Here is a 27,255-nt window from a genome sequence, read left to right on the forward strand (position 1 = left end):
GGTAGAAATAGGAAAGTCACACTCATCTTACGATACAGAATTTTGGTGACCTACTCGCTGAGAATTTGTTGCTTAGATTGGAAGATGGATCAAGCGTGACAAGGTGAGACAACAGGCCTATCTTTGAACATCTTCGAAAAGTCGACCTCACAGGTTCAGGGAGGGAGATTGGCTTAGTAACTTGCGTTCAATGAACAACAGTAACAACATAAAAACATGACAGCCAAGAACACCTCTACTGGAAACTTAGGTTCATGTGGATGCCGGGAAAGCCAAGTCCTATTGGGCTGTGTTGACAAAAGGATGGTGTCTGGAAGGAGACAAGAGTCCAGACCGTTGGTGGCACACCATGTTCGTCTGTGGTCGCGGGTGTTATTATGGGTCTCAGTGACAGCCTAAGGTGGCCTGTAGGAGGGCAGCTGTAGAGGCAGAACCAAAGGAGCTGGGATTCTTTACACTTCCTAACCAATGTAGTTCATCAAAACTGAATTGGGCTGCCTATTGACAGGGAGTTCCTTATCCCTGGAAGTGTTTGAGCAAAAGCTTGACTCACCGGAACTGGGCCGCTAGGGAAGATTCCTGCACAGGACAGAGGGCACACAATCTGGTCATCCTTCCAGCTTCCTCCCAGCTGGACGATCCCGATTTTCATCCACCCCCCTGCCTACCAGTCTCCGATTGTTGGCCTGGGGCAGCTGCAGAAATGGGCAAAGAGCAGCCTGTGGGTTCAAGACCCGCTAGTGCCCCCTGGCCGGGGCGCAGGTGGATCCACTGACCCCGCGCACTCAGGGTTCGCGTGCTGATCTGCTGGCAGGCTGCGAGCCGGCCTAGAACTGCCCAGCAGCGCAGTGACCCAGCGTCCCACCTTCTCGTGACAACACAGGCAACTCCCGCTCCACGGAGACCGGCAATGCCCCGGCGCACAGCCTCCCGCGCCAGCCTTGCTCCGGGAGTCTCTTTCCTCCCAGGGCCTCAGTCTGACGCCCACAGCCCTTCTCAGGAAGCTGACTCCCAAACCCGGGCAGGGGGTGTGGGCCGAGGCCGAAACCCCGCCCCCAGGGGTCCCTGATCTTTGCCCCCGCCCCGGGCTCCGCGCCTCCCCTAGAGGCCACCGGCCGGCCGGCGGCGCTGCCTTTTGTGCGTTTCGCTCCGAGGTGCCAGAGACCCCCCACCCCCACCCCCCCACTCCCGCCACAGCCGTCCGCCGCGTCCCCTCGCGGCCCCCGGCCCCTCCTCTCGGAGTCCCCAGCCCCCCTGCTCGGCTCTGCGTGCCAGCTCGGGGCTCGCTGGTTCGCTCCCCGCGGCGCCAGGAGGAGGGGCGAGGGCCGGCAGCCCCCTCCCCCGCGCGCGGCGCCGGAGCCCAGCCGAGCCGGGGGGACCCGCCGCCGCCGCCGGTCATGTGGGCCGGACTGCTCCTCCGGGCCGCCTGCGTCGCGCTCCTGCTGCCGGGGGCCCCGGCCCGCGGCTACACCGGGAGGAAGCCGCCCGGGCATTTCGCGGCCGAGAGGTAAGCGCCTCGAGCCCCTCCCCTGCCCCGCCGCAGGGGCGCTCCCGGCGTGGGGCAGAAGGGCGCCCCGGAGCCGCCGGCAGCCGCGCCTCGGGGCTCCCCTCCCGGGCGCTGTCCGTGCGCGGGCGCAGCCCGGGGAGGGGGGGGGGGTCCGGACAAAGAGACAGCAGCCTGTGCTCCGGGCGGGAACCCGTTCTGCGCCCCTGGAGGGGCTGTCCTGACAAGAACCTGGGGGGATGGAGATCCAGGCGCTGAGTGAGCCCCTCTGAGTCTGCCCTGGCGCGCGGACCCCTGGCGAGGGCAGCCCGGGACGTGCCACCTGGTCTCCGGAGCGGCTGGTCGTCGCTGGCGAACGGGCCTCCCGGCCGCGCCGGCCGCGCCGGGGCTGGGGGCTTCCTCTGCGTCCAGGCTGCACGCACGCCCCTGGACCTTGGAACCGCCGGGCTCTCCCTGGGTCACGTTTCGGCTTCCGCCTGTGCGCGCGCGCGGGCGGGGGTGGGGTGTTTGCCCCTTTGCTCTTTCCCGGTTGATGCCACCCTCCCCTCGAGTCCCCTCCCGGCGGAGGCCGGGCCGCCGCGTGTGCGTGATGCTCCGAGCGAGGGAACACGGTGTCAGCGGGCGGCCTGGCCCGCGGCCACCGCCTCGGGGGGCGCGCAGGGGGGCGGCCCCGCCAGGCTCGCAGCTCGCACGTGTGCTCCGCAGCCACCGCCAGTTCCTGCCCAGATGGGCCGGGCCCCCGCGGCGTTTCACAGCCTTCCAGCCACCTGTCTCCCCGTCACCGCCAGCCCTAGGAGGCTCCTTGGGGCGCTCGGCCGCCGCCCACCTGAGGGCGCGGCTCCACCAGCCTCGCGAGCATCCTTCCGTCCGCCGCTCTGGTGGCACCCCAGCCCCTTTCAGAGCCCCGTCTGAGGAGCCGGAGCCGCTGGCTCCTCTTTCCCAGGCTGCCGACAAAATCGGTCTAGCAAGGGGTAGCGGGTGGGACATCACTGCCAGCACCTCCCACCCCCAGCCCCCCAGCCCCCCAGCCCCCCAGCCCCGCGCTTCTTTGCTTCTTCTGTGATAACTTCAGAGAGGGGAGAGTCTTTGAGGCTCCAGGGACCGTCTGCTGCAGATGTTTCTGGACCGCCGTGTGCCGAAAGTTCCCCTTTCCGGAGCACTTGTCGCGTTTGACAGATACTCTCAGGCGTGGAGTGAGTCTGCCTTTCCCATGTGGCCAGTGCCTGCTGTGGCACCTGGCACGTGGCGCGTGTTCTGGGTGCTCCGCAGACTGCCTGAGTGGCAGCATATTCCCAGCAGCCTCCGTAGGGCAGGGTTTTCTTGTCCCTCTCCTGCGGTGCGGGGATTCCCAGTTCTAAGTAGGCTGGGCTTCATCTCGGCGCCTAGCCACCACAGGACCAGTTCCCCTCACCACCTCCATCCCCCTCCCGGACTGTGCACCTGCTGTTCCCTCTGCCTGGAGCACTCCCACCCCCCTCCGCTCTCACAGCCTGCCCCTACTCTACTTTTTCCTGCCTCAGCCTAGATTCTGTCCTTCCAGGAAGCCTCCCCTGACCCTCCTTGGGACTCCAAAGCCTGTCCCATTGTGGCACTTGTCACACTATTTCGTTTCCGCCTGGTTGTTTGTCTGCCCAGAGCCCCTTGAAGGTGGGGAAAGTGACTTGTTCCTGGCTGTACTGCTATGCCTCCCCCAGGGTCAGGCACACGCTTCCCTTTGCTGTTTTGGGCAGCTTGCTGGCACCCCCCCCCCCCCACCACATTGATGTCACCTGGGGAATGACCTCTCTCTGGCTTCTCTGGGGCTGGCCTCCTCCTTTGTCTCTTCTGCTGGTTTCCTTTCTCAACCTTTCTCTCAACTGCCATTTATTGAGCACATACTATGTGCCGGGCGGGCATCGCTTTTGACACTGAGGTGAACAAAAAAGATGAAGCCCTGGTCCTCAGAGAATGAGAGGGGAGACAGACAATGAACGAATCAACAAATTGATAAGTAACCGAATGCCCCAGAAAGTATGTGTTATGAAGAAGAATAAAGCAAGATAAGAGTGGGCAAGAAGGATCTCTCTGAGAAGGTACATGAGCCGAGAGACCTGGGTAAAGGCAGAAGAGAGTTGGGTGCATTTCTGAGGAAGAACCTTCCGGACGGAGAGAGCTGCAGGTGCAAAGGTCCTGCGGCAGCCATGCCTGGGGCTCTTCAGCCATTGCCATCTTTCCCCGTCAGTGCTGAGGCCCCTCTCTCCCGGCCACTCTGCCTCTGTTCATGTGGCAGGTATCTGTAGGAGGCTGATGTCTGTTCTCTCACCCCTTTTTCTTTGTCCTGCCTCCGGGAGAGACTGTCTGGGTCGTTTTTCTTTGGGGACTTCCCACTGCCCCTCTGGCAGGTTTCGAGAACTATTTGTTGACTGGCCGGGAGACTTTCACGGCCTGGTAGACCAGTCCCTTGCCCGGTGCGGAAATGTGGAAAAGTATTCTCTCCTCTCTTCTAGACGCCGGCTGGGCCCCCACGTCTGCCTCTCAGGCTTCGGGAGTGGCTGCTGCCCTGGCTGGGCACCATCCATGGGCAGTGGGCACTGCACCCTTCGTAAGTGCCTGTCCCTGTGCCCCAAACATCCTCCACAGCAGGGCGCTCACTCCCTGGGCTGGCCTAAATAGGGCAGATTGGGGGCCCCAGCCCCCACTACCTCATCTGCATTTCTCCTCTCAGCCCTCTGCTCCTTTGGCTGCGGGAGGGGTATCTGCATTGCTCCCAACGTCTGCTCCTGCCAGGACGGAGAGCAAGGGGCCACCTGCCCAGGTAACGGGGTGGCGTGGGGGGGGGGGGTGGGGCATGGCTGAGACTACGTGCCAGGCACAGGGTTTGGTCTTAGAGTATCATCTTCCGACAACCACCTAGGTGGGCGTTCTCATCCCCATTTTATAGATGAGGAAACTGAGTCACGGAAGTTAGTGGCTCGCCCAGGGTTTCATGGCTAGTAAGTGGCAGTGCTGGATTTATGATCGGGCCTTTCTGCCTCCCCAGCCCCTTCCCAGCAGAATTGAGGTGGGGACGGCCGGGAGTGGGGCATGGTGTGTGCTCACCCGTGTGCTGCCTGTTTCAGAAGCCCACGGACCCTGTGGAGAGTATGGCTGTGACCTTACCTGTAACCATGGCGGCTGTCAGGAGGTGGCCCGGGTGTGCCCCGTGGGCTTCACCATGACAGAGACGGCTGTCGGCATCAGGTGTACGGGTGAGAGACCTGGGAGCTGGCGGGGACGGGGCAGGAGGGGATTCTGTCTCTGCTGTCCTTCCAGAACAGTCTGCAGAGAGATGCAGGGCAAGGCTGAGCCAGGGAGAGCTCTGGTTTGAGAGTGGGCAGGGAGGTGCCGGCCCTCCAGATGCCCAAATATCCATCTGACAGATATTTGGGCAGCTCGGGGCCAGGAACTTGAGCGAGGGCCTGCGGTGACGAGTCGTGGGTTGGCCCCCGCTTCGCAATCAGAGGAGGGGAGACAAGTAAGGGTAACCGCAGCCCCGTGTGACAGGACCCTAAGTGGTGAAGTGCCTGGAGGCGGACCCACAGGGGGACAGATAACCAGGACTGAAGTCAGGGTTGACCACGGAAGGCTCCCTTGGGAACGTGATGTTTGAGTCACTGAGGGAAGCAAACCTCAATAATTACTGTGTAAAAGTGTGATTCGTTTGTGATTTCAAAAAGTTCTTTTTTTTTTTAATGAAAAAAGTTTTTGTTAATGTTTATTCATTTTTGAGAGACAGAAACAAGAGAGTAAGTGGGGAAGGGGCAGAGAGAGAGAGAGGGAGACACAGAATCCGAAGCAGGCTCCAGGCTCCGAGCTGCCAGCACAGAGCCTGAGGCGGGGCTCGAACTCATGAACCACCAGATCCTGACCTGAGCCAAAGTCCTAAGCTTACCCGACTGAGCCCCCCACGCGCCCCTATGATTTTAAAAAAGTTCTTACAGACCAAGTCTGTTACCTTCCTCAGAGGCAGCCTCTGGGACCAGTTTCTTGCGTATCTTTCCAGAGAGTTGAAAGAAAGCCTTTTTTTGAATTTGGACTTTGTAAAAATAAGGTCTCTTCTCCAAATATAAAAGTGAAAAACAACTTATTTTGGAACATTTGGAAAGTAAAAGGAGGGTAGAAGATGAAAACAAACATGTCCCCGATGTCCCTGGATATTTGTTCCTAAAATGAACTTGTTTTTTCTTCCCTTTTCCCTGGACGTGTGTGTGTGTGTGTGTGTGTGTGTGTGTGCGCGCGCGCGTGATGCATATCTGTGTGTTTTATAAATTGGCATCAGTCATGCCTTATCCATAGTTTTTGCTCCTTATTTTGCTCTCTTTATATGGTGAGTGGGGAACAGTCCTTACAACAGAATTTTTACCGGCCATGCCTGTGGCTGCTGTCACTGCTGTCCCTCATTTAGGTCGCCTGCAGTGTTTCGCTATCAGTAATGCTGCAGGAAGGAGGCTTCTCATCGGCCTCTCTCAGTATTCCCAGAAGGAGAACCATTGGGCCAAGGGTCTCACTAAGGAGTTTTGGTGCTCGGGGCCCATTGCAACATCCTCTTCAGGCAGGCTGAAGCAGTTCATCCTCCCCTGCATGTTTTTCATGGGGAGTACTTCCTGCCTACACTTCTTGTTGCCCAGGGGACTGGGTCAAGAAAAAGCCAGAGAAGAGTGTCAGAGCTAGCACCGAGCAGGGCAGCACTGGCCGCCACCACGAGGGATCCCGGTGGGATGGGGTTAGTCAAGGTGGGCTTCCTAGAGGCGGTGGTTGTGGTCCCGAGGGACCCGCTGTGGGGAGAGCAAGTAGAGAGAATGCAGGTGTCCTGCAGGCACGGGGCCAGGGGGTGGGAGACTCGGATGCAGACTGCAGTGGGCGGTTGCAGATGCTGTGGGTCCTTGAGAGCCACCATGGACCACAGTTCTTAGAGGAGGAAGGGATGCCATGAAGCGGGGGTGGGGAGTTCTGTCCCCTGGTGCCTCTCACCCTGCAGGCGTGAACTCCCTCCCCCCCCCCCCACCCCGCCCAGAGGATACTTGGATCCAGTCACCCCACCCTGGGCAGAAGCCTCAGAACCTCATCGGCACTCCGCAGCCGAGCCTTAACCCACTGCTCCAGCCCTGTCTCCCGCTGCCCCTGTCTCTGTGCCTGGCCCCTCCTGCTGCTGCCTCCTGGTCCTCTGCCCAGTGCTCCTCCAGCGGCCGCTGGGGCCGGGCGTCACCTGGGGGGGCACGTATCACCCGGCCGTGCGCTTGCCTCACAGGCATGTGTCGTGGCTCTTAAATGTTATCAGACCGTAACCAGCCGGAGAGTCTGCGCCATGTCTTGGTCACATTTGTGTCCTCAATGGCCCCTCCAGATCGGCTGTGTACAGGTGGTGCTCAATAAACACTTAGTGGACTTTAGTCAGCCTCCCCGTTCAGTCTCCTCTGCCCTGTTAGGGTCGCCCTGCGGTGGGGCCATTGAAAATCGTTCTGTCTCAGCCATGCTGTCTGTCATCTGGTCTGCGTGGGTCACAGAGCAGGAGCCTGGCCTCTCGGCCTCTGCTTCCTGGAGGTTCCCTCATGGCCGATGACCTTCCTGGGGCCTGGTCTTTCTGTCTCGGGTGGGGGTTCCACCCGGCTGAAGGCGGGCTTCTTGCGCAGACAGGGTCCCTTTGGGGTAGAGTTTTTCCCTGCACGCAGCCACGTTCAGAGTGGTCCGTGCAAAGATGTTTTCTCTCTTCCTAGACATTGACGAATGCTTAAGCTCCTCCTGCGAGGGCCAGTGCGTGAACACAGAAGGCGGATTTGTGTGTGAGTGTGGGCCCGGCATGCAGCTGTCTGCCGACCGCCACAGCTGCCGAGGTGAGTGGCCCGGGGACAGGTGACCCCCACTGCTGGGCTCTGAGTTGAAGGTGCGGCCCTACCCAGCCCAACATGTGCACTTTGTCCGTGCATTACTGCGTCTTACCTTCCCCATGGTCCCCTGAGGGAGATACTGTATCACCCCCATTTTGCTGATGGGAAAACTGAGGCTCACCCAAGGCCGTTCTGTCAGTAAACACTGGAGTCAGCTTGAATCCTGGCATGTCGACTCTAGGGCCCTTGCTGTGACCCGGCACAACAGGGTGGAGGGAGGGGGCTGGAGAGGCCTAGGGGCTGGGCGGAGGAGGCCACCGAGGTGAGGGAGGGCCTCGTGGGACGTGGGACATGGGACACCGTGCCTGCTGCAGTCATTCACCCCCTGCATTCATTAGCTCCACCTGCCCCCAGTCTGGTGGGGAGAGGCAGAACAAGGTTGGGGTGAGGGGTCAGTGCTGGGGGAGCCCTGGGGAGAGGAAGGAGTCTTTGCTCCTGAGTGGGTAGGATGAGGGAGATCTTTGAACACAGTCACCCTTTCCTTTAAGATGACTTACAGAAGGAAGCATTCTCTCTTAAACGAGGCAGATGAGGGGAAAGCTGGCCCGTGAACCTGCGCTATTATTTTCTATTGTTTGAAATGGTCATAAATGGGAAAATAAGTTTTAAAAGTTGCTAGTTCCAGACCTTCTCTGCCCCTCCTTCTCTCTACTCTGCCTGGGGAATAACCCTGGTGTCTTAGCCCTCTCCGGTTGCTGTAACAAAATCCCACCGCGTGGGCCGCTTTAACAACAGAAATTTGTTCTCACGGGTCTGGAGGCTGGGAAGTCCGAGGTCAAGGTGCCAGCCCATTCACTTTCGGGTGAAGGCCCTTCCTGGCTTGTAGCCAGTCACTTCTTGCTGGTTCTTACAAGTAGAGATTGCAAGCTCTAAGGGCACGATCCCATCACGAGGGTCCCCCCCACCCCCCAGCCGCCTCAAGACCTCATCTAAACCTAATTAAGGACAAGAGACGAGCAGCAGACGGTTGCAGAACTGGATTCTGGCACCGTGCTCACACTTTGCGTGCCTTTTGGCATTTCATTCCCATTTCAAACTGATCCTGTGAGGTTGATACTGTTTACTTCCGTTTTCCTGATAGGACCACTGAGAAAGTGAAGAAATTAAGTAACTTGCCCAAGATCATGTTAGGGCTGGGATTTGAACCCAGTTGTTCCTCTCCCTGCTTTTTCTCCTCTCAGCAACCTGTCGCGAAGGTGTCTCCACATCCGGGCAAACAAACCTGCCTTGTTCCTTTTTTTTTTTTTTTTTTTTAATGTTTTTATTTATTTTTGAAGGAGAGAGAGATAGAACATGAGCGGGGGAGGAGCAGAGAGAGAGGGAGACATAGAATCTGAAGCAGGCTCCAGGCTCTGAGCTGTCAGCACAGAGCCCGACGCGGGGCTCAAAACCACGAACTGTGAGATCATGACCTGAGCTGAAGTCGGACGCTCAACCGACTGAGCCACCCAGGAGCCCCACTGCCTTGTTCTTTTTAACTGCTTCCTGCTGCTCTGCAGCGCAAACACCCCCTAGTTTACCAACTCTTCTTTTATTGATGAACATGTGGATTATTTCCAGCTTTTCATGATTTCAAACGATGGTCTGGGGAAGCTTTGACAGAGGAGGTGCTATAGAAGCTGAGTTTTGAGGTATGAGTAGGAGTTTGCCCCCAGTCAAGATGCACAGGCATGCCAGGCAGACAAAAGAACATGGGCCAAGAGGGAGGCCCCCAAGAACATGGTGCATTTAGACGATGGCAGAACAAAGGTGAGGGGCAGGGAAGGAGGTAGGAAAGGCCGCCCGGGGGGTCGAGAGCTATGGTGGAGCATTGGTACCACAGTGGTGCCTGTGGGAGCAGAGAGTGGCCTGATCAGAGGTGCCCTTTGCACAGAACAGCCTGGAGGCCAGGTAGCAGATGGCTTAGGAGGGGCACAGGGGAGCTGCGTGAGGCCATTACTCTTCTCCAGACTAGACGCAAAGGCAGCCCAGGCTATGGTAGGGCAGTGAGGATGGAGAGAAGAGGGCTGGTCCAGGGAGAATGTCACTGATAGGCTGAATGTGGGTGGTGAGAAAGAGAGGGTTTAAGATGGTCCTTCACGGCCCTGAGGATGGAAAACAGGAGAGGAAGACGGGGGAGCGCACCATTCTGATACTCCGTGGGGGGGGGGGGAAATGACCTTCAGGCTTGCTCTGGTCCCTTCCAGACACTGACGAATGCCTCGGGACCCCCTGTCAGCAGAGGTGTAAAAACAGCATCGGCAGCTACAGGTGTTCCTGTAGACCGGGTTTCCATCTCCATGGCAACCGGCACTCCTGTGTAGGTAAGGTGGGGGGACCCTGTTGTCTTCATGGTTAGGCTGCCAGCCACCGGTCACCTGGACAGGGCGAGCCCAGGGACGGGGACGGGCCAGCAGTCTGGACCTCCTGGCTGCCTGGAGCCCGTAAGCACTTGAGCGTCTGCTCAGAGCCTGCCTTTATCCTGGGGTTGGCGTGGCTCCTCACGGAAGACCCTGTCTTGGACTTTTCCTGGCCACATGCAACTTTCATCCTGTTATGTTCCTCTTCCACCCCTCTCCCAGATACACCCCAAGGATTCCTCTCTGCTCACCCATTTTCTTGGCTGCCTTTGCTCCCCTTGGTAAATAAAGCATGTTAGTCTTGGTTCCTCTGGTTTAGAAGGAGACCCCTGTTTTCTCAGCCCATTAGCAGATATTTCCAGAAAGGGATTGGCATGTTTGGCTCAAGCTTGGCTCATGGGTTGAAGGTGGGGTCCCGTGGGCCTGAAAACAGACCTTGTTCTGGCGGAGTTTGGTATTTGTCCTGAAGCCTACCTTGAAGCAGTGCCGTGATTTTCGAGACTCTTTTCAGAAGGGGCTGCACCATCTCAAACCTGGCCCGTGGGATGGTGGAAGGTTTGGAGATGACATTCCCAGCAGGGCTCATCCCCACCAGCCAGCGTGTAACCACTGCTGCGTGGTGCTGGGGGACGAGTCACCGGTGCATCCATTAAACGCCAACTGGATGTATGAACCTTACAAAGGGACTAGCAGTAGATTGTGGCCCCACTCCTAGACATCTGAGTCACCTCCCACACTCTGAGGTAGGGATGGACCCAATCAGAACATGGCTGGGAGAGTCTCCCAGTCTCTTCTGGGCTCAGGGATGGAGGAAGAAGTAGCCTCAACAAGGCGGCTGTTGGCAGCGAGGCTCTCCTGCAGATGTAAACGAGTGTCGGAGGCCTATGGAGAGGCGAGTCTGTCACCATTCCTGCCATAACACCGTGGGCAGCTTCCTGTGCACATGCCGACCTGGTTTCAGGCTCCGAGCTGACCGCGTGTCCTGTGAAGGTGAGCGACCGTTCATACCTGCCCTCCTAGGCCCCAGCTCCGTCCCAACCTTGGGCCGGGTTTTACCAGGCCCCGCCCCCGTCCCACCCAGCCCCCCTCCCTCCAGCCCGCAGGCTCCGCCCCCTCCCACACAGGCCACGCCCTCCAGCCCCAACCTTTGGCCAGTTTCCCCAGGCCCCGCCCTACAGCTCCAAGGCGCCGCCCCAACATTAGGCCCGTCCCCCCAGGCCCCGGTCCCGTCCCAACCAGGCCCCGCCCTCCAGCTCCATCCTTAGGCCTGTTTCCCCAGGCCACGCCCCCGTCCCACCCAAGCCACGCCCCCTGTCCTGGCCCTGCCCTCCCAGCGCTGGGCCTTTTTCCTTTTCTACCCATTCTTTTTCAATTCATTTTGTTATTTCCAACTCTTCACTTTCTTTCTCACTTCTTCCTTCTACTTCTTTACCCATTCGTCCTCCCTTGTCATTTTACTGTTTCCCTAACCCTTTTGTTTTCCCCCAAATGGTAAAAAAAGGTGGGGGGGGGAGCGGGGAGAGGAGCATGTGACAGGAGTCGCAGTAACCTGGGCTCCCAGGGACACTTTGGACGATGTGGCGTCAGTTCGCTCTGCCATACTTTGACAGTGTGCCTATAAACATGCGTTTCCGATCATCTAAATGCCGAAGATGCTCTTTCTAGCCCATGGCAAGCTTTCCCCGGGCTGTTCCTTCATCCCGAGCCTCAGCATCCCCTCTTGGGAAGCCACGTCTGGGCGGGGCAGCAGGGGACCCACTCCCAACTTGTCATTGGGCCTGCTCCTGTAGTGCTTTCCCCTCAGCCTTGTGTGATGGTCACTGTAGCCCCCTTGGTCTAGGGTGAACTGGGGGTATTAGACTCTTATGCTGATGAATAAAAACTGGTCCACGGACATTCAGTGACTGGCGGTGGGCTGCAGTCTCGCCTCCTGCCACTGCTGCTGCCTCCCTCAAGAGACCCCCGTGCTTCCGTTTCAGCTTTCCCCAAAGCCGTGCTGGCCCCCTCTGCCATCCTGCAGCCCCTGCAGCACCCGCCCAAAATGCTACTGCTGCTCCCGGAGGCGGGCCGGCCTGCCCTCTCCCCTGGACACAGCCCTCCTTCCGGAGCCCCGGGGCCCCCAGCTGGCGTCAGGACCACCAGCCTGCCGTCTCCCACCCCTGCACCACACACTTGGCCGCCAGCCACCCTGGTGGCCACTCCTGTGCCTAGTGCCTCCCTCCTGGGAACCCTGGGACCTCCCTCGCAACTACAGGAGGTGACTCCTTACTTGCCCAGGGGCCCAGAGGCCACGTGGTTGGCACCAGGGTCCTCTGCCTGTTGGCACCTGGGAGCCACGTATGAGTCCGGAAGCCGCTGGACAGAGGCTGGGTGTTCCCAGTGCCGGTGCCAGGTAGGTGGGAGGGATCCCGAGGGCTACCCTGGTCCAGTGTCTGGGACCTCGTGATGGCTGGAAGTCCTGCTTCTGCTTCCAGAACGGGGAGGTGAGCTGTGAAAAGGTGATGTGTGAAGCTGCTTGTTCCCACCCGATTCCCTCCGAAGATGGAGGCTGCTGCCCATCGTGCACAGGTGGGAGCTGGTCTGGGGGAGGCTAAGAGTCCCCCTCATGATCCTGCTTCTCTTCTTCCCCAGCCCTTCTGCAGCTGAAAGGCTGTTCTCTAACTTTGGGGTACGTTAGAATCACCTGAATCATTAGAATCTGGGGGCCTCACCCCCAGAGCTTCTGATTTATTAGGCATGGGGTAGGGCCTGTGGATTTGCGTTTCCAGCAAGTTCCCAGGTGATGCTTAAGTTGCTGGTCCAAGGACCACACTTTGAGACCCACTGGTCCACGCTGTGGTATCCCTCAAGGGGAACTTTCCATCTTTTGGGGATCCTTTTTGAGCCTCATTCATTCATTCATTCATTCAGTGAGTTCCTCCACATCTCCCTTCTCCAGATGTCCCCTTCCCTGTCCCAACTCCCCTCCCACAGCCAGAGGAGGGATCCTTCATCAATCCTGTCCTCTTTCCAATTCCCTCCCATGATCTGTTTACAGTTTTTCATCGGCTTCCCGTTCCTGCAAGGATAACGACCCTGAATCTTAACGAGTCCTCCAAACAGAGCTTGGCAAAACTCACTCTGCACACGAATCCCTGGGATCTCGTTACAATGCAGCTTCTCCTTCAGTAGACCTGGGAGGGTGGGGGGGCCAGAACTGCTGCGTTCTCTGAAGCTCCGGTGATAAGATGCTGAGGTCACTGCGAGTGGAACAGCAGTGAAGACATCTTCCTAAGGGTTAGAATGAGCATAGACTTAGTGGTGTCTTCAGGATGTTCGTGGCCTCTTACCACGTTCCTGCTCTATACTGAGCCCTGATTGCGAATGGCTGTGGATCCGTCCAAGTCCCTGCCCACGGTGGTGTTCCCATTTTACGATAAAGACAACTGAGTCCAGAGAGGCTAAGTGACATGTCCAAGGTCACCCGGGTTCCTGAATGGACAGGCCAGGTTTTGAACCCAGGGCTGTCTGGCTGCCTTTCCTGCCTTATGGGGAAAATATGCCAGGTCCTGCATATAGTTCTAGGTTTACAGACACGAATGGAGCCCTCCTGGGCCATCTGATGTGGGTGTCTCTTGCTTACCCCTCGGGGGGGGTGGTCCTAGGACTGCACAGTTCTGGGTGCCTGGATCTGCCACTCCCAGGACATCCTGGCTAGTGAGAGAATGTTCCAGGTACATTATGCCTGGAAAAGTAATGAGATCTCAAGCTTCCACCACTTTGAAGAGGTCTGATGCCTCCACTCTTGTTTGTCTTTCAAAGGCTGTTTTCACAGTGGCGTCATCCGAGCCGAAGGGGACGTGTTTTCACCTGCCAATGAGAACTGCACCGTCTGCGTCTGCATGGTGAGCCTCACAAGAGCCCTGAAGCCTCGCGGGTGTTTTCCTAACCTTTGGGGGTTTTAGAGGAAGAGGGAAAGATCGGGTGTTAAAAGTGAGCTTGTCAAATGGAAGGAGAGTTCCCAGGTTGTGGATTTTGGTTGGAATCTGTCGAATTTAAAGGCGTGGGGGTCTGTGGAGTCAGGGAGGCTTCTGCTGAGCAGGAAAGAGCCAACAGGCAAACAGGGTCCATCTGTCTAGGAAGGGGAGGGGATGAAACTCCCTCGGAAACTTCCCACCAGGGAGGCTGTTTTTCTCTCCAGGCAAAATATTTGCCAGCACAATAAAGGTATCCACATCTGGGAGGGAGGAGGCTTATTACCAGACGCCGCTTGTTAAGAGTATTATTTCGCTTTAGGCAAATTCACTTCTGTAAGAATAGTTATGAAGCACCTACTGTGTTCCTACTGTGACGCCAGGTGCCGTCACACAGATTTGATTATGAGCACGCAGTGTGCACCAGGCACAGGGCTTGGGGCCTTTCATCTGTTGCCTTACCCGAGGCTCCTGGCAGCTCATCTGGGTCGGCTTTACTGTCCCTGTTCCACAGATGAAAAGACCGAGGCCGGGAGGTGGCAAGAGGTCTGTCTGTATCCAAGGCCCGGGCTCTGATCGCCAACCCTCACTACCAGCCTCTGACCATCACTGGCCTGGCAGTGACCGCAGAGGCTGCAGTGTGAGATGGGGGGTGAGGCAGGTAGACAGCCACCTCCACGCTTTCCTGGGCTCTTCCTGTGTGCCACACACACGCAGTGGCCAAGCACTTTCGTGGATCATGTCATTGTGTGTATCCTCAGCGATCCCCGACGGAGGCACCTCTTCCACCCCATCTCACGGATAGGGAGACTGAGGCTAAGTGAGGTGATGGACATTGTCCAGAGTCGCACGACTCGTTCGTGGAGGAGCAAACACTGCAACTCACCTCTTGCTGCTCCAGAGGTGGGGGGGGGGGGGGGAGGGGTATTTTTTATTTTTTTATTTTTTTGAGGCGGGGGATTTTTATTTTTTTTTTTTTGCCTTAACTTCAAATTTAAAATTAAGTTTTAACGGGCACCCCGGTGGCTCAGTCCGTTAAGCGTCTGACTCTTGGTTCAGGTCATGATCTCACGGTTCGTGGGTTCGAGCCCCACGTCGGGCTCTGTGCTGACAGTGCAGAGCCTGCTTGGGATTCTCTCTCGCCCTCCCTCTTGCTCTCATCCTCCCCTGCTCACACACACACACACACACTCTCTCTCTCTCTCTCTCAAAATAAATAAATGTTAAAAATATTTTTTAATAAAAAAGTAAGTTTTAAATTTAATTCTTTGAATAGCCAATAGAGTCACATGGTTCAAAACTCAGATGTACAGGAAGGTGTCTTTGATGGAGGAACCTCTGTTTGCCTCTTCCCGGCATCCTTCCAGAAGCTTCTATGTGCCGTGGGAGGATGTTCTCACCACACCATAGCAAATGCCAGGAACTAAGTCCCTGCACACTGTCCTTGTTGTCACCATGGTGGCATTCAAAAGGTTTGGGATGGCTTCCTTTTGGAGGCTTTGGTCTTGGACAGGAAGCTTGAGGGGTGGTGTGAGATAGGGAATGAGCTTGAGGGGCCTTGGGGCCTGGTTCCCCTCCTCCCCTCTGCCCCCACCCACCACCATCTCTCCCCTCCTCAGGCCGGAAATGTGTCCTGCATGTCCCCTGAGTGTCCTCCCGGCCCCTGTCAGACCCCCCTGAAGTCAGATTGTTGTACTTGTATTCCAGGTAAGTGAGTCTTTGGGGTTCCGGGTGGGGGACTTGGCTTTTGTGTGTGTTTTTGGGAGCAGGGTGAACAGAGCAGGGGAAGGAGATTGAGTTTTGCTTCAGAAACTCCAAGCAAGTGAAGCATTTCAAAGTGCCAGCTTAACTGAGCGCCTACTATGTGCATGGTGCTTTAGATGCTAGATTGGGCTCACAGCCCAGTCTGCCCCTGCTCTAGGAGGCGCCTTCAGCACGGCCAGGAAGGGGTGTGAGTCTATCCTTGGCATGGCTCTGTCTTGAGACTGGAAGGGCGTCTCCCCTTCCCCACTAATGAGTTGGTCCTTTGTTGAAAATGTGGTTCTCTTTTCCTGGGATGACCTCATCATCATCACAAATGTTCCCCGACGGCTCTGTGCTGCTGCCTGCCAGCCCTTGATCTCATTGAATCCATGTGGCACAGCCTTGAGGGAGTACGATTCAGAGGCCCATTTCATAGATGATGAAACTGAGGCTCACGGAAGTCATTGCTGCCCAGAGACATAATGACCAGTTAATATCAGAACAGAACTGGAAATCAAGGCTGCCTGATTTCAAAGCTGGTGTTCTTTAAAAAAATTCTTTTTTTTTTTTAATTTTTAAATTTGTTTAACGTTTTAAAAAATATTTATTTATTTGAGAGAAAGACTGAGTGCGAGTGGGGGAGGGGCAGAGAGAGAGAGAGAGAGAGAGAGAGACAGAATCCCAAGCAGGCTCCAGGCTCTGTGCTGACAGCACAGAGCCAGATATGGGGCTCACACCCACGAACCGTGAAATCATGACCTGAGCCGAAGTCGGATGCCTAACCAACTGAGCCACCCACGTGCCCCTAAAAAATTATTTTCTTAACTTTTAAGTATTATTTTTAGCCAAGACATTTCTGAATAGGTAATATACTGCCTATGAAGTAGGAGCTTTTATCAGTTCTTATCAACCCCATTCTACAGATGAAAAGATTGTGGCTTAGACAAATTAAGTATGTCCCCTCGAATCCCTCCCTAGTGGGTTGCGTAGCTGGGATTTGAACCGAAGGCGGTCTGACTAAGGGGGACCTGGGCCAATTTTTAGGCTGTTTTAAAAAAAAAAAAATTTTTTTTAACATTTATTTATTATTGAGAGACAGAGAGAGACAGAGCATGAGCATGGGAGGGGCAGAGAGAGAAGGAGACACAGAATTCAAAGCAGGCTCCAGGCTCTGAGCTGTCAGCACAGAGCCCGACGCGGGGCTTGAACTCACAAACCACGAGATCATGACCTGAGTCAAAGTCAGAGGGGAGGCTCAACCGACTGAACCACCCAGGTGCCCCTAGGCTGTTTTTATCTGTAGGGGGGCAGTCTTCAGAGGAGAGGCTCTCACTGACTCCTCCCTACCTCCAGGGGATGTCATTTGTCCCGGACCTTGTCTTGGGTGTCTGGGCCAGTCTCTTTTCATTTCTTCTTTTTTTTTTTTTTTTCTTACTCTTTAGTTATTCCGGGATTCCCTCCCTTTTTGGTTAAGGACCTTAGTTTGCACATGACTCACTCTCCATCAGTTTTTAAGCAACAGCTTATTTTTTTTGTCAAGGGTTTGGAGGGGAGCGGTTGGCTCCCTGAGTGTGGGGTATGCTGGAGGGCATGGTGGGAGTGTTAGCTTCCCGAGGGCCCCCCCCCCCACTGTTCCCCTTTCTCTTTAGCTGCCTTTCCCTTTCTCCTCTGCAGTGAGATGCTATTTCCACGGCCGGTGGTACGCGGACGGGGCTGTGTTCAGTGTGGGAGGTGATGAGTGTACCACCTGTGTCTGCCAGGTAGGTGGGTGTGGGGGAGGGGAGCAGGGCGCAGGACTTTCCCAGCATGCCTCGACCAGGAGACTAGGAGCTGCCACACGGCAGAAGGGAAACTGAGGCAGCAGGGGCATTAAGAGGACCCGCGTTCACCAAGGCCTGCCCATAGTCTCCTTGGAGTTCACCCTTCAGCAGAGCTATTTATAGAGCACCTACTGTGTACCCAGAGCAATGCCAAATGCTGGGGACACAGCTAAGCACGAGACAGCCCCAGTCCCCTCTTTCAGGGATCCCACAGCCTAGGTGGGCTGTGGGCTGGTGACCGGGGCTCCTCACCGGAAGGGAAGGCTTCTTGGAGGAGGGATGTTAAGTTGACACCTGAGGGGTGAGGGAGAGGAGCCTGAGGCAGGTGTGCCCGGCAGAAGCGAGAACGCACAGCCCGTTCTAAGGCCTGAACGTGTCCCTGCTGCCTGGGGCACAGAGTGCAAGAGACTAGGCCAGAGAGGAAGCTGTGCGTAGGGAGGGTCCTTGAGCTGGGGTCTGAGAAGCAGGGCCTGGGGCAGGATTCTCGTGTAAGTCATCTTCGGAATGGCAGCCAAGGGCAGAGGAAGGAGCCAGGTGAAGACGGGGTCTCAGGCTGACTCCACAGGGAGCTCTGGAGGGAGTTGCACGGCAGAGACGGGTGTGCGCAGAGATCAGGGAGCTCGCATCAGTTAGTTGTATGCACTCCCTCTGCTCTCCGGGAAGTGGGGGTGAAAGAACCATCCAGGCACCTGAAGGACTCAGCGGCTGTCAACCAAAGGCAGTCCTTAGAGGAAGGGGTCACGGGGAGGAGGGGGCCTCACAGCCTCTCCCACAGACTCAGGAAGGGCTTTTCTGGCCAGGCTGAGGGCTCTGGACTTGGCAGAGCTGATGACCGGTTTTAATTGGTGGAGCCGTGCGATCATATTGGTGCACGAGAACGTTCTGTGGCTGCAGAGTGAGGGTGCACTGGGGTGAGAGCAGAAGGCTGTTGCACAAGTGAAGGGAAGGGGTGCTGGGGCTATGGCCCGGGCAGGCGGAGACCCCCAGCCCAATAGCTGGGACGTCCCAGAACGTGCTCCTGGCCTCCCCCCAGCCACCTCCACCCCCATCCCTGGAGATTCTTTGTCACTTTTAGGAGAATGACAGCAGCAGCCTGGCAGCCTCCTCTTCAGCTTTCAGATGGCCCAGGGCCAGGGAGCTGCCCTCACTGGCCCGTGTGCCTGGTTCTCTTCCAGAATGGGGAGGTGGAATGTTCCTTCACACCATGTCCGGAACTGGATTGTCCCCGAGAGGAGTGGTGGCTGGGCCCTGGACAGTGCTGCTTCACCTGCCGGGAGCCCACACCCATGACAGGTGAGGGCCCCCAGCCCTGCACCCCAGGGCGATGCCCTCCAGCCCAGGGCGATGCCCTCCAGGAGGGAGGCTGAGCTTTGCGTGCAAAGACTTAGGGTGTGTGTTTCTGTAAGCGTGTATGTCTCTATGAGTGTGTGTGTGTGTGTGTGTATGTGTTTGCAATATTTGTGCGAGTGTGCCCGTGTGTGTGTGAATGTGTGTGCTTATGGGTTTGCAGGTTAACTGTATGTCTGTGCGAGGTGCCTGTGTGAACCGGGCACACGTTTGGAGGGAAGAGTCACTAACTGAGGGAGCCCACAGACAGCTGCGGGCAGCCCCTGGGTCCAGCAGGTGGCGGGACAGACACCCGGGGAGCTGCCTGGGCAGTGTGAGCGAGCAGAGGCGGCTGTCCTTGGTGGGGTGTTGCTGTAGGTCCGGCGGGCGCTCAGCACCTCCTCGGCGCTCGCGCCCACCCGAGCTTTCTCCCTCACTGTCCCCCGGCCAGGCTGCTCTCTCGACGACAACGGGGTTGAGTTTCCTATTGGACAGATCTGGTCTCCTGGTGACCCCTGTGAGTTATGCATCTGCCAGGTGAATGACAGCGTGCACGCCTTCAGCTGCTTCCCCCGGCGGTCCTTGCCTCACCCCGAGCAAGCCCTTCTGCCCTGCGTGGGCCCTCCGGGCCGGGCACCCCCGGTCCAGAAGCCAGGCCGCCTCAGCCCGCCCCTCGTCTCCCTCCCATGCTGGCAGGTTCCATGTTTATAGGAGGGGCTGGGACCCAGTTTCTTCTGTCCTTGGTAGCTCTTTTGGAACAGCGGAGCTTGGCAGCCTGCCTAAATGGGGTGCCACACGCTGCTTGCGAGGACTCGGGTCCCAAGCGCAGGTTTCCCCGGGCACAGGTAACTGAAGGGGCGTAACAGCCCGCGGCTCAGTAGTGCAGTCCTTTCCTGCGAAGCTGCAGTGTTTCCTTCGGGAACGTGAATCTGTGACCTCAGTTCATCAGAAATGGATAAGGAGGGGGTGCTTGAGCTTTAGAGTCCGGTTGACCCCGATATGCCAACATAGCCACTTACCAAGAAACACTATTGTTTCGGCTCATTGAGTACGCACGTCGGCTTTTGTTTCGAGTTCTTGATTCATGCCTCGGAGCTTAGAGCATTATTTCTCAAAATGAGGTCCCTGCACCAGCGGTGTCCTCGGCATCACCTGGAGCCTGTTGGACACGCACAATCTCCAGGCTGCTCAGACCTCCGGGCTCAGAATCTGCATTTTAGTCCCCGGTGACCCATGTGCACACTGGCGTGCGAGAGGCACAGCCCCCAAGTACCTTGGATGCGCCATTTGTTAAAAAGCCTTAGACCCTTGCAGAACTTGGGAATGTTTCCTTGGGATTACAGTCGGGAGGAGGGTACCTCCGCTGCCTTTCCCCTTTGTGACTGACCCAGGGCACTCATAGTCTAAGAAAGCTTTGTCAACGTTCAGATTCTCGGAGGGAAGAAAAGAAACCATATGTGGTGCTTTTGTCTTCTGAAATAGACATTTCCGGTGGAATAGTTTTCTATAAAAATAGGATTTTATTGTACTCTATAGGTTTGGGGTGAGCCAGGGTTCCAGGGAAAAGCTGAGAGAATTTGGATGGGGTGGTGGTGAGCTTTGGCTGTTGCCAGAGAAGGACAGGAAGCCGAGGAGACCAAAACCCCGCTCTGACCTTCCTTCTCCTTAGATAGGGAAGCCTTCCCGGAAGGCTCACACCCCCTTTCCCAAGGAGCCGGTCCTCTGTGTGGGGGTACCTGCCACGTCCTAGCTGCATCATGGCGCCCTCCAGGCAAGCCTTGGCCAGTCTGAGGCATTGCCCTCTCTGGTGGGAGGGAGGGTGGGGTCGGGCAAGGAGGCCGGGCCCGGTTGTGTCAGGTGGGGTCTGGGTGAAGTTCTTCCTTCCTTCAGGCAGATGGCTCAGTGAGCTGCAAGAGGACAGACTGCGTGGACTCCTGCCCTCACCCAATTCGGATCCCTGGACAGTGCTGTCCGGACTGTTCAGCAGGTAATTTCCTGCTTGTGGGGCTACACAGCGCCCCTTCCCCCCCACATCTGGGCTCACCCTGCCCCAGGTTCCTCCAGACAGGACCACACAGGCTTTATCTCCGGTCATCCTCACAACAGCCCCATGGGAGAAACCCATTTTACAGATGAGGAAAGTGAGGGGGGTGGTTCGTAAAGCAGTTTGCCCAAGGCAGGCCCAGTCTGGGTCTAGAAGCAGAGAGAAAGATATGCTGAGTTTGTAGCCTAGGTGGGGTGACAAAGGTTCACACCTGTGAAACAGGGAACAGTGAGAGAATATAAAAATGATACTTTTTGGGGGTGCCTGGGTGGCTCAGTCACTTGAGTGTCCGACTCTTGATTTCAAGTCATGATCTCACAGTTTGTGGGATTGAGCCCCTCATCAGGCTCTGCGCTGACAGTGTGGAGCCTGCTTGGGATTCTCTGTCTCTCTCTACCTGTTTGCATGAGTGGTCTCTCTCTCTCTCTCAAAATAAGTAAACTTAAAAAAATGATACTTTTTTCCATTTTTTAAAATTTTATTTAAAAAAAAAAATTTATTTTTACATAATGTCTACACCCAACGTGGGACATGAACTTATAACCCCAAGTTCAACAGTCACACGCTCTTGCAACTGAGCCAGCCAGGCTCCCAGATACTTATTTTTTTTTATATTAATTTTCACCTGTTCTATTATTTCAAAAGTATTGAAGAACATACAGAGAGCAAAAATAAAAACAATTTAAAAGGCCCCTTATCACTTTTAGCCTCATGGTTTTGTTTTTTTCATCTCTTTTCAAGACATAAGTATCTTTATCTGTATATAACGTATCTATAACATGTATCTATAAGTAACAAATAATATATCTAACATATATACATGATAAAAGAGTTTCCTGTTGTCCTGTCACCTCCTTTTATACTTACTAGAATGTGATAAATGGCATCGAGGTGGCAGCCCTCAGATCTGGCCTCTGCGGGCTTGGGGAAGTGGAGGGAGGCGGTGTGGGGGAATGTTCTGGAAGGTGGGGGGTCGACAGGGGAGCAGAGAGGATGGCTGTGGTGCCGGGCTCTCAGGTTGTGTCTCCCAGTCCCCCTGGCTTGATCTTGCCCGGTGAGGGGCAGGGGAGGAAACGCTTCCCTCCCTGGAAGAAGAGCCACTCTGACCCCTCTGCTAAATCCAGTGCCAAAAAAAAAAAAAAAGTCCGCACCCAGTCCAGACCTGTGTTTTGTCTCTTCTCCAAACCCCGCGCTGACTGCCTGGGGCTGGCCTGACCTTTGCTCCCCAGAAAACTCTTGGACCTTCATCCTTGGCAGGCACCTGGTCACCAGCCACCTTCCTGGCTGGCGCTCACCCCCTGCTTTCTCTGGCAGGCTGCACCTACACAGGCAGAATCTTCTACAACAACCAGACCTTCCCATCCGTGCTGGACCCGTGTCTGAGCTGCATCTGCCTGGTAAGGACCACCCAGACCTGACCCCCGTCTGTGGAAACTCCACAGACACTGACCCCTGCTCATGAACCTTGGAGGCACAATCCAGAACCTTCCAAGAGAAAAGTCATCCTGGGTCACGGTGAAAGTTGGCTCCCTCCAGCCCTACCGAGGGTGAATCTTTACTCGGGGCCAGAGAAATATTTTTTAAGTCTGCCCAGCAAAAGCCCTCCGCTTCTGGGTGATCAGGGGGAGTCTTGGGGGCTCCCAGTAGTAAACACGTGCGTGCTCGCTGAGGGTGCAAGGTGAAGGCCTCAAGCCCAGGACTCTGAGCTGGAATCTGTGATATACTCCCATCATCGACTTCTTGCTGTGTGCCGATCCAGCTCTCGGCCCTCTCTCTGCATGAGCTCAGTTCATCTTCGGGGGAATCCTCTGAGGTAGGTGCCAGGGTCATGTCCATCTGCTAGGTGAGGAAAGTGAGGCACGGAGAGACGAAGTCCTTCCCTCAAGATTCTCACGCTGGTCCACTCAAGTGCCAAGAATCGAATCCTAGTATTCTGAGTCTGCGCTCCAGGAGGTGAACCTTTGCCCCTAAGCCAGGCTGCCTCTCGGTCTGAAAAAGCATGCGAGATAGTTAACATCATTTAGTGTTTGGAAAATGGGGGAAAAAGTCCTATTCCTTGTCACGCTGGAAACGTCCGAGGCCAGTCGAGTGAGCACACCGAGTGGAAAGGGACAAGGTCTACAGAAACAGAGAAACTCAGGGTGAACGTCTCGGGCCTCTGAGTGGCCCTGTTTGTTCACGTGCTTCCGGGAGCTTCAGGCTTCTGGGTCCTTCTGTCTCCTCGGTTTCTGGTGCTCACCTTTCCTGGGTGTTTTGTGGATTTGATCGGCAGGGACCTGTTGAAAGATGAGCGGCACGGTCAAGGCCAGGCCCTTGGCTCTGTGGGGCTTGCGTTCTGTCGAGAAGACAGACTGAGTGAATGAACCTGTCCCCCAACTGTGGTGGCTCCGATGATCGCTCCGTGGTTATGTGGCTGTCCTTCCCGAGTGTCCCATCAGCTGCTCGGAGGAAAAGGCCTTGTGTGTTTTTTGTGTCCCGCAGCTGGGCTCGGTGGCCTGCTCCCCGGTGGACTGCCCCATCACCTGCACCTACCCTTTCCACCCCGACGGGGAATGCTGCCCGGTCTGCAGAGGTGAGTGGGACCAGCACCCCTATGTCCGAGGCTCTCAGCTGGGCCTTGGCCCTCATGGGCCTGTCCCCTCTGCCCCCACAGATTGCAACTATGAGGGAAGGAAGGTGGTGAATGGCCAGGTGTTCACCTTGGACGATGAGCCTTGTACCCAGTGCACGTGCCAGGTAAGCTGGGCCTGGGGACGCAGGGGCTGCCCGGCCAGGGACTGCGTCTGGCCTGTTGTCCCTTTGCAAAACTGTAAGTCCCCTCAGCCAACATAAGCCCACCTTCCTCCTGCCTTCCCAGCTTTAATTGCCGGCCAGCATTCCTCCAGATTTGATGGTATCCTCCCTCTTTGTGGTCTCCTTAAAGCGGCCCTGCTGTTCAGCCTCTGTCCCAGGAGCTTTCTGTCGGTGTAAGAGGCGCGTGGGGTGCTGTCCTGGGACGGGATGGGGCTTCCTTACGTGTGTCCCTGTGCTTCCCCAGCTGGGAGAGGTGAGCTGTGAGAAGGTGCCCTGCCAGCCGGCCTGCTCGGACCCCTCCGCACCCCCTGGGGACTGCTGTCCCTCCTGTCCAGGTGAGCGGGCCTCTGGGCCCTGGGGCTTCTCCACTGTCTTCCTGCACTTTGCTCTTGCCAGAAACGGAGAACTTGTAAAGGGCTGGGTGTGAGACACCCAGGCTCAGCGAGGGAACGCGTCTGGCTCGAGGCCACACCGCCAGCACACGGCGAGGACAAGCCTGGCTCGCTCATCCTCATCCAGTGTCCCTTGTGCCACATCTGTGACACCTGTGTCTCTTTTCCTTCATTACCTCCTCCCTTAATCTCCTTTTCTCCTCTTTCTCCCTTTTCCAACAACAACAACAACAAAACACCCCACAATTTAGGAACTGAATCAACTTGGCAGGAGAGTAACCACAGTATGTCCTGAATACTAGGCGTTACCATCTCCAGTTTCCTGGTGAGGAAACAGAGGCGCAGAAGGGTGGAGGGGCACGCTCAAGGTCATGTAACTGACAGGCAGGAGAGCCGGGATTTGAGCCCAGAGTTGATGCTTTTTAGCTCCTGCGTTGTCCTGACTGCTGAACACGATTTTCATTTTTTTGTCCACTCCATCATGAGTGTCCACCCGTGTGGCTCTTTCTGCAGAGGTACAGATAGGACCCAGACAAAGTGCTGTAACACATGGCTTTAAAGTACCGACGTGGCCCAGAGCTGGCCGTTGCAAAAAGCCCCCAGATACTCCGGTTTGCTCACCCTCTGACTTTTAAGCTGACGTTTGGACAGTTTCTTGCTGCTTCTTTTTCTGTCTATTCATAATGGACCTGCTGTGAAAAATCTCGGGTCCGACAACTCTGTTCTTTTCACACTTTGTGAGTTGTGTCGGGGCCCTGTGGTTAGCAGGTGGAATCCTGGGCCATGGGGCACTGGCGGGGGGGGGGGGGGGCGGGTGTGGCGCAGGGACCCCAGCAGCATGACAGCGCGTAACCAGACGGGGCCCCTCGACCAAGCGGCAACTTGCCGTGGGGTAGCCGGCTCCCCACACGTCCTCCAGCTCTACACCATGTGCCTTGAATTTAATTTTTCCAATTTAACACGCCCGTAAAGTACCTTACGTGTGGCTATTGTATGTTTTTTTTTTAATGTTTATTTATTTTGAGAGAGAGAGAGAGCGCGCACGCTACTGAGGGAGGGGCAGAGAGAGGGAGAGAATCTCAAGCAGGCTCTGCGCTTGGGTCGCACGGGGCTCGAACCCACAAACCTCAAGATCACCACTCAAGCTCTAGCTGCTGGTGTTGGGCTCAAGCCGGGGTCTCTCCGATTCCTTGCCCCGTGCTGTCTTGCCTTCACAAGGGGAAACAGAGGCCCAAGGAGGTAAGGTGCAGAGCCTGGTCGCTTCTCCCAGGAACACTCCACCTTTGGCTCCATTCGCCATGCGCCTCTTCCTAACAATAGCTCCTTTTAGGGAGAAGCCACTTTTTGTTGAAATAGAATATGAATTGTTTCCTTTTGCTACTTAATAAACATAACAGTTTTCTTGAGATGTAATTCATGCGCCACTTAATTCGCACACTCAAAGCATATAGTTCCGTGCCTTCGGGTATATTCAGAGTTGTGTGTCCGTCTTTCAGATGATTTTTAAAATCATTCCAGGGGCACCTGGAATGAAGTCGGTTAAATGTCCGACTTTCGCTCAGGTCACGATCTCACGGCTCGTGAGTTCGAGCCCAGCGTGGGGCTCTGTGCTGACAGATCGGAGCCTGGAGCCTGCTTCGGATTCTGCGTCTCCCTCTCTCTCTGTCCTTCCCCTGCTTGCATTCTGCCCCCCGCCTCAAAAATAAATAAAAAACATTACAAAAATTCTGAAAAGTAAAATGTAATCATTCCAGGTTTTATGGATTTGACAGCATCTGTCTCCTTCTCATCATACCTTTCTCCAATACTCTCCCTTCTTATGCGTCTTCACTCCTCGCTCTCTCGGCCTAAGCCTCTTCCTTTGCTTGTTCTCTGCCCGTGAGTCAAGCCCTTATGACGTGCCGGGCTCCAGGCTGAGACTCCAAAAAGTTTTTTTTTTTTTTTTCAATAGACTTTTTTTTAGAGCAGTTTTAGGTTCACGGAAAAATGAGCAGACGGTACAGCCTCCCCTGTCACGAACATCCTGTACCAGATGGTCCGTTTGCCACAATCCACGAACCTCCACGGACACATGGTTATCACCCAACGTCCGTCCGTCCTTAACATCCGGGTTTAGGCTGAGATTTCCCATGCACCGTTCATTCAGTCCTCAGAGTGACTCTGTACGTCGTGATGATGCCCATTTTACAGATGAGGACACCGAGGCCCAAGGGAGTTATGTGCCTTATACAACGTCACAGAGCCAATGCCTGGCAGAGTGACTTTGGGGGATTGCCCCCCTCTATTCAAGGTTCCCTTTTGGTCTCTCCCTGGAGGCAGGGGCCAGCTGGTCCTTACCAGGTGTGAGCGGCCTCCGTCCCCAGGGCAACTCATCCCAGAGCCGCCTCGGCCGTCCGGAGAACCAATATGCATCTTGATTCCTCCTCTTCTCTCTAGATTCCCTGGAAAGAAGAGCCGTGGAGTCTGGCAAGGCAGCTCGGAGCCCCCGTGGGGACACTGAGGCCCCGGTGAACTGTAGCTCGTGCCCGGGCCCCCCAGCAGCGTTGTCTGAGAGGCCAGTGCCCCATGTTCTCCAGCTCCTCTTCAGAACGAACGTGACCACCACGCAGACTCTACCCACGAGCCCCTCAGGAGACCAGGCCTCACCCTCACCCCATCCGGGGTCCGGGGGCACATTCCCAGGGGAGCCGGGGGCCTCCCAGCCCTCCCCGGGGCCTTTGATCCTTCCAAGAGCCTCCACTCTACCTCTAGCTGCTCCCGGGGCTCCTGGGCCTCCTCCTGTAACCCCAGAGCCTGAATCCTCATCTGGAGCCCAGACAGCAACCAGACAGCCCTCTCCGCCTGCCATCGTCCTGACTGAACCGTCAGCCCGTTCCGCGACGGCCCCCAGCCCCTCAGAGACCCCCGCCACCCTCCTCCGGCCTCGCAGACTCTCTCCCGCCGCCTCCAGACTGTCTGAGGCCCTGGCAGTCGTGGCCAGCCCCAGCCCCCGGCGCACGGGGACCTCAGAGGGGGAGGAATCCACCGGGTAAGCCGGCCTCGGCTTTCAGGGCCCTGCCTGGGAGACTTCGGACACAGAAAACTGCCAGGGGCCCTGGGCACTGGCAGGGAGGCTCTGGGGCAACCGAGGCTGGTGACGCCAGAGGCTCACTGCTGCAGGGCTCCTGGGGGGGATGGAACGTCCCCGGGGTCCAATGCAGCCTTGTCCCCAAGAAGCATTTGGAATGTGCCGTGAGAGGAGGCAAACGGCATTCTCCACGGTCACATCCTCCTCGGACACCACGGCGGCCTGTCTTGGAAGGAAGGCTGGGGCTGCTGAGCTCCCTGCTCTGGAGAAGAGTCAGAGGGCCTGCGAGTCCCCTGGGATTGTGCCTCCAGCCGTCCCTCGTCCCTCCCCGAGATTTCCCGATTAAAGGCTGTCTCCGTCTTCCCCCCTCC

General features: G+C 56.4%; 1 protein-coding gene and 1 long non-coding RNA gene across 5 annotated transcripts; one reads left to right on the top strand and one right to left on the bottom strand.

The window, feature by feature from the left end:
• Positions 1–27,255, top strand: VWCE (von Willebrand factor C and EGF domains). 4 transcript variants are annotated; one of them, XM_086677258.1, is made up of 20 exons: positions 838–1,507; positions 3,991–4,085; positions 4,209–4,298; positions 4,603–4,731; positions 7,237–7,353; positions 9,594–9,710; positions 10,608–10,736; positions 11,726–12,138; positions 12,221–12,314; positions 13,548–13,630; positions 15,319–15,406; positions 17,117–17,202; positions 18,438–18,555; positions 19,040–19,125; positions 20,479–20,575; positions 21,947–22,029; positions 23,114–23,204; positions 23,286–23,368; positions 23,670–23,760; positions 26,254–27,255. In XM_086677258.1, the coding sequence occupies exons 1-20, from the start codon at positions 1,398–1,400 to the stop codon at positions 26,847–26,849; spliced, it is 2,796 nt and encodes a 931-aa protein (XP_086533384.1). In that variant the 5' UTR covers positions 838–1,397; the 3' UTR covers positions 26,850–27,255. The 4 variants fall into 4 exon arrangements, 3 of the variants coding, with proteins under 3 accessions (XP_086533383.1, XP_086533382.1, XP_086533384.1); XR_015240789.1 differs by lacking the exon at positions 26,254–27,255 and having other exon boundaries at positions 1–1,507; positions 19,040–19,105; positions 23,670–23,726; XM_086677257.1 differs by having other exon boundaries at positions 833–1,507; positions 19,040–19,105; positions 20,483–20,575; positions 23,114–23,368.
• LOC147576429 (uncharacterized) lies at positions 118–1,960 on the bottom strand. The gene is made up of 2 exons (XR_015240790.1): positions 1,736–1,960; positions 118–419 (listed from the first exon to the last, which is right to left on the bottom strand). It is a non-coding gene; the product is annotated as an uncharacterized LOC147576429 (long non-coding RNA).

This window comes from Puma concolor, chromosome D1 (genome assembly GCF_028749965.1).
Source record: "Puma concolor isolate L17-30 chromosome D1, mPumCon1.1.hap2, whole genome shotgun sequence".
NCBI lineage: Eukaryota > Metazoa > Chordata > Mammalia > Carnivora > Felidae > Puma > Puma concolor.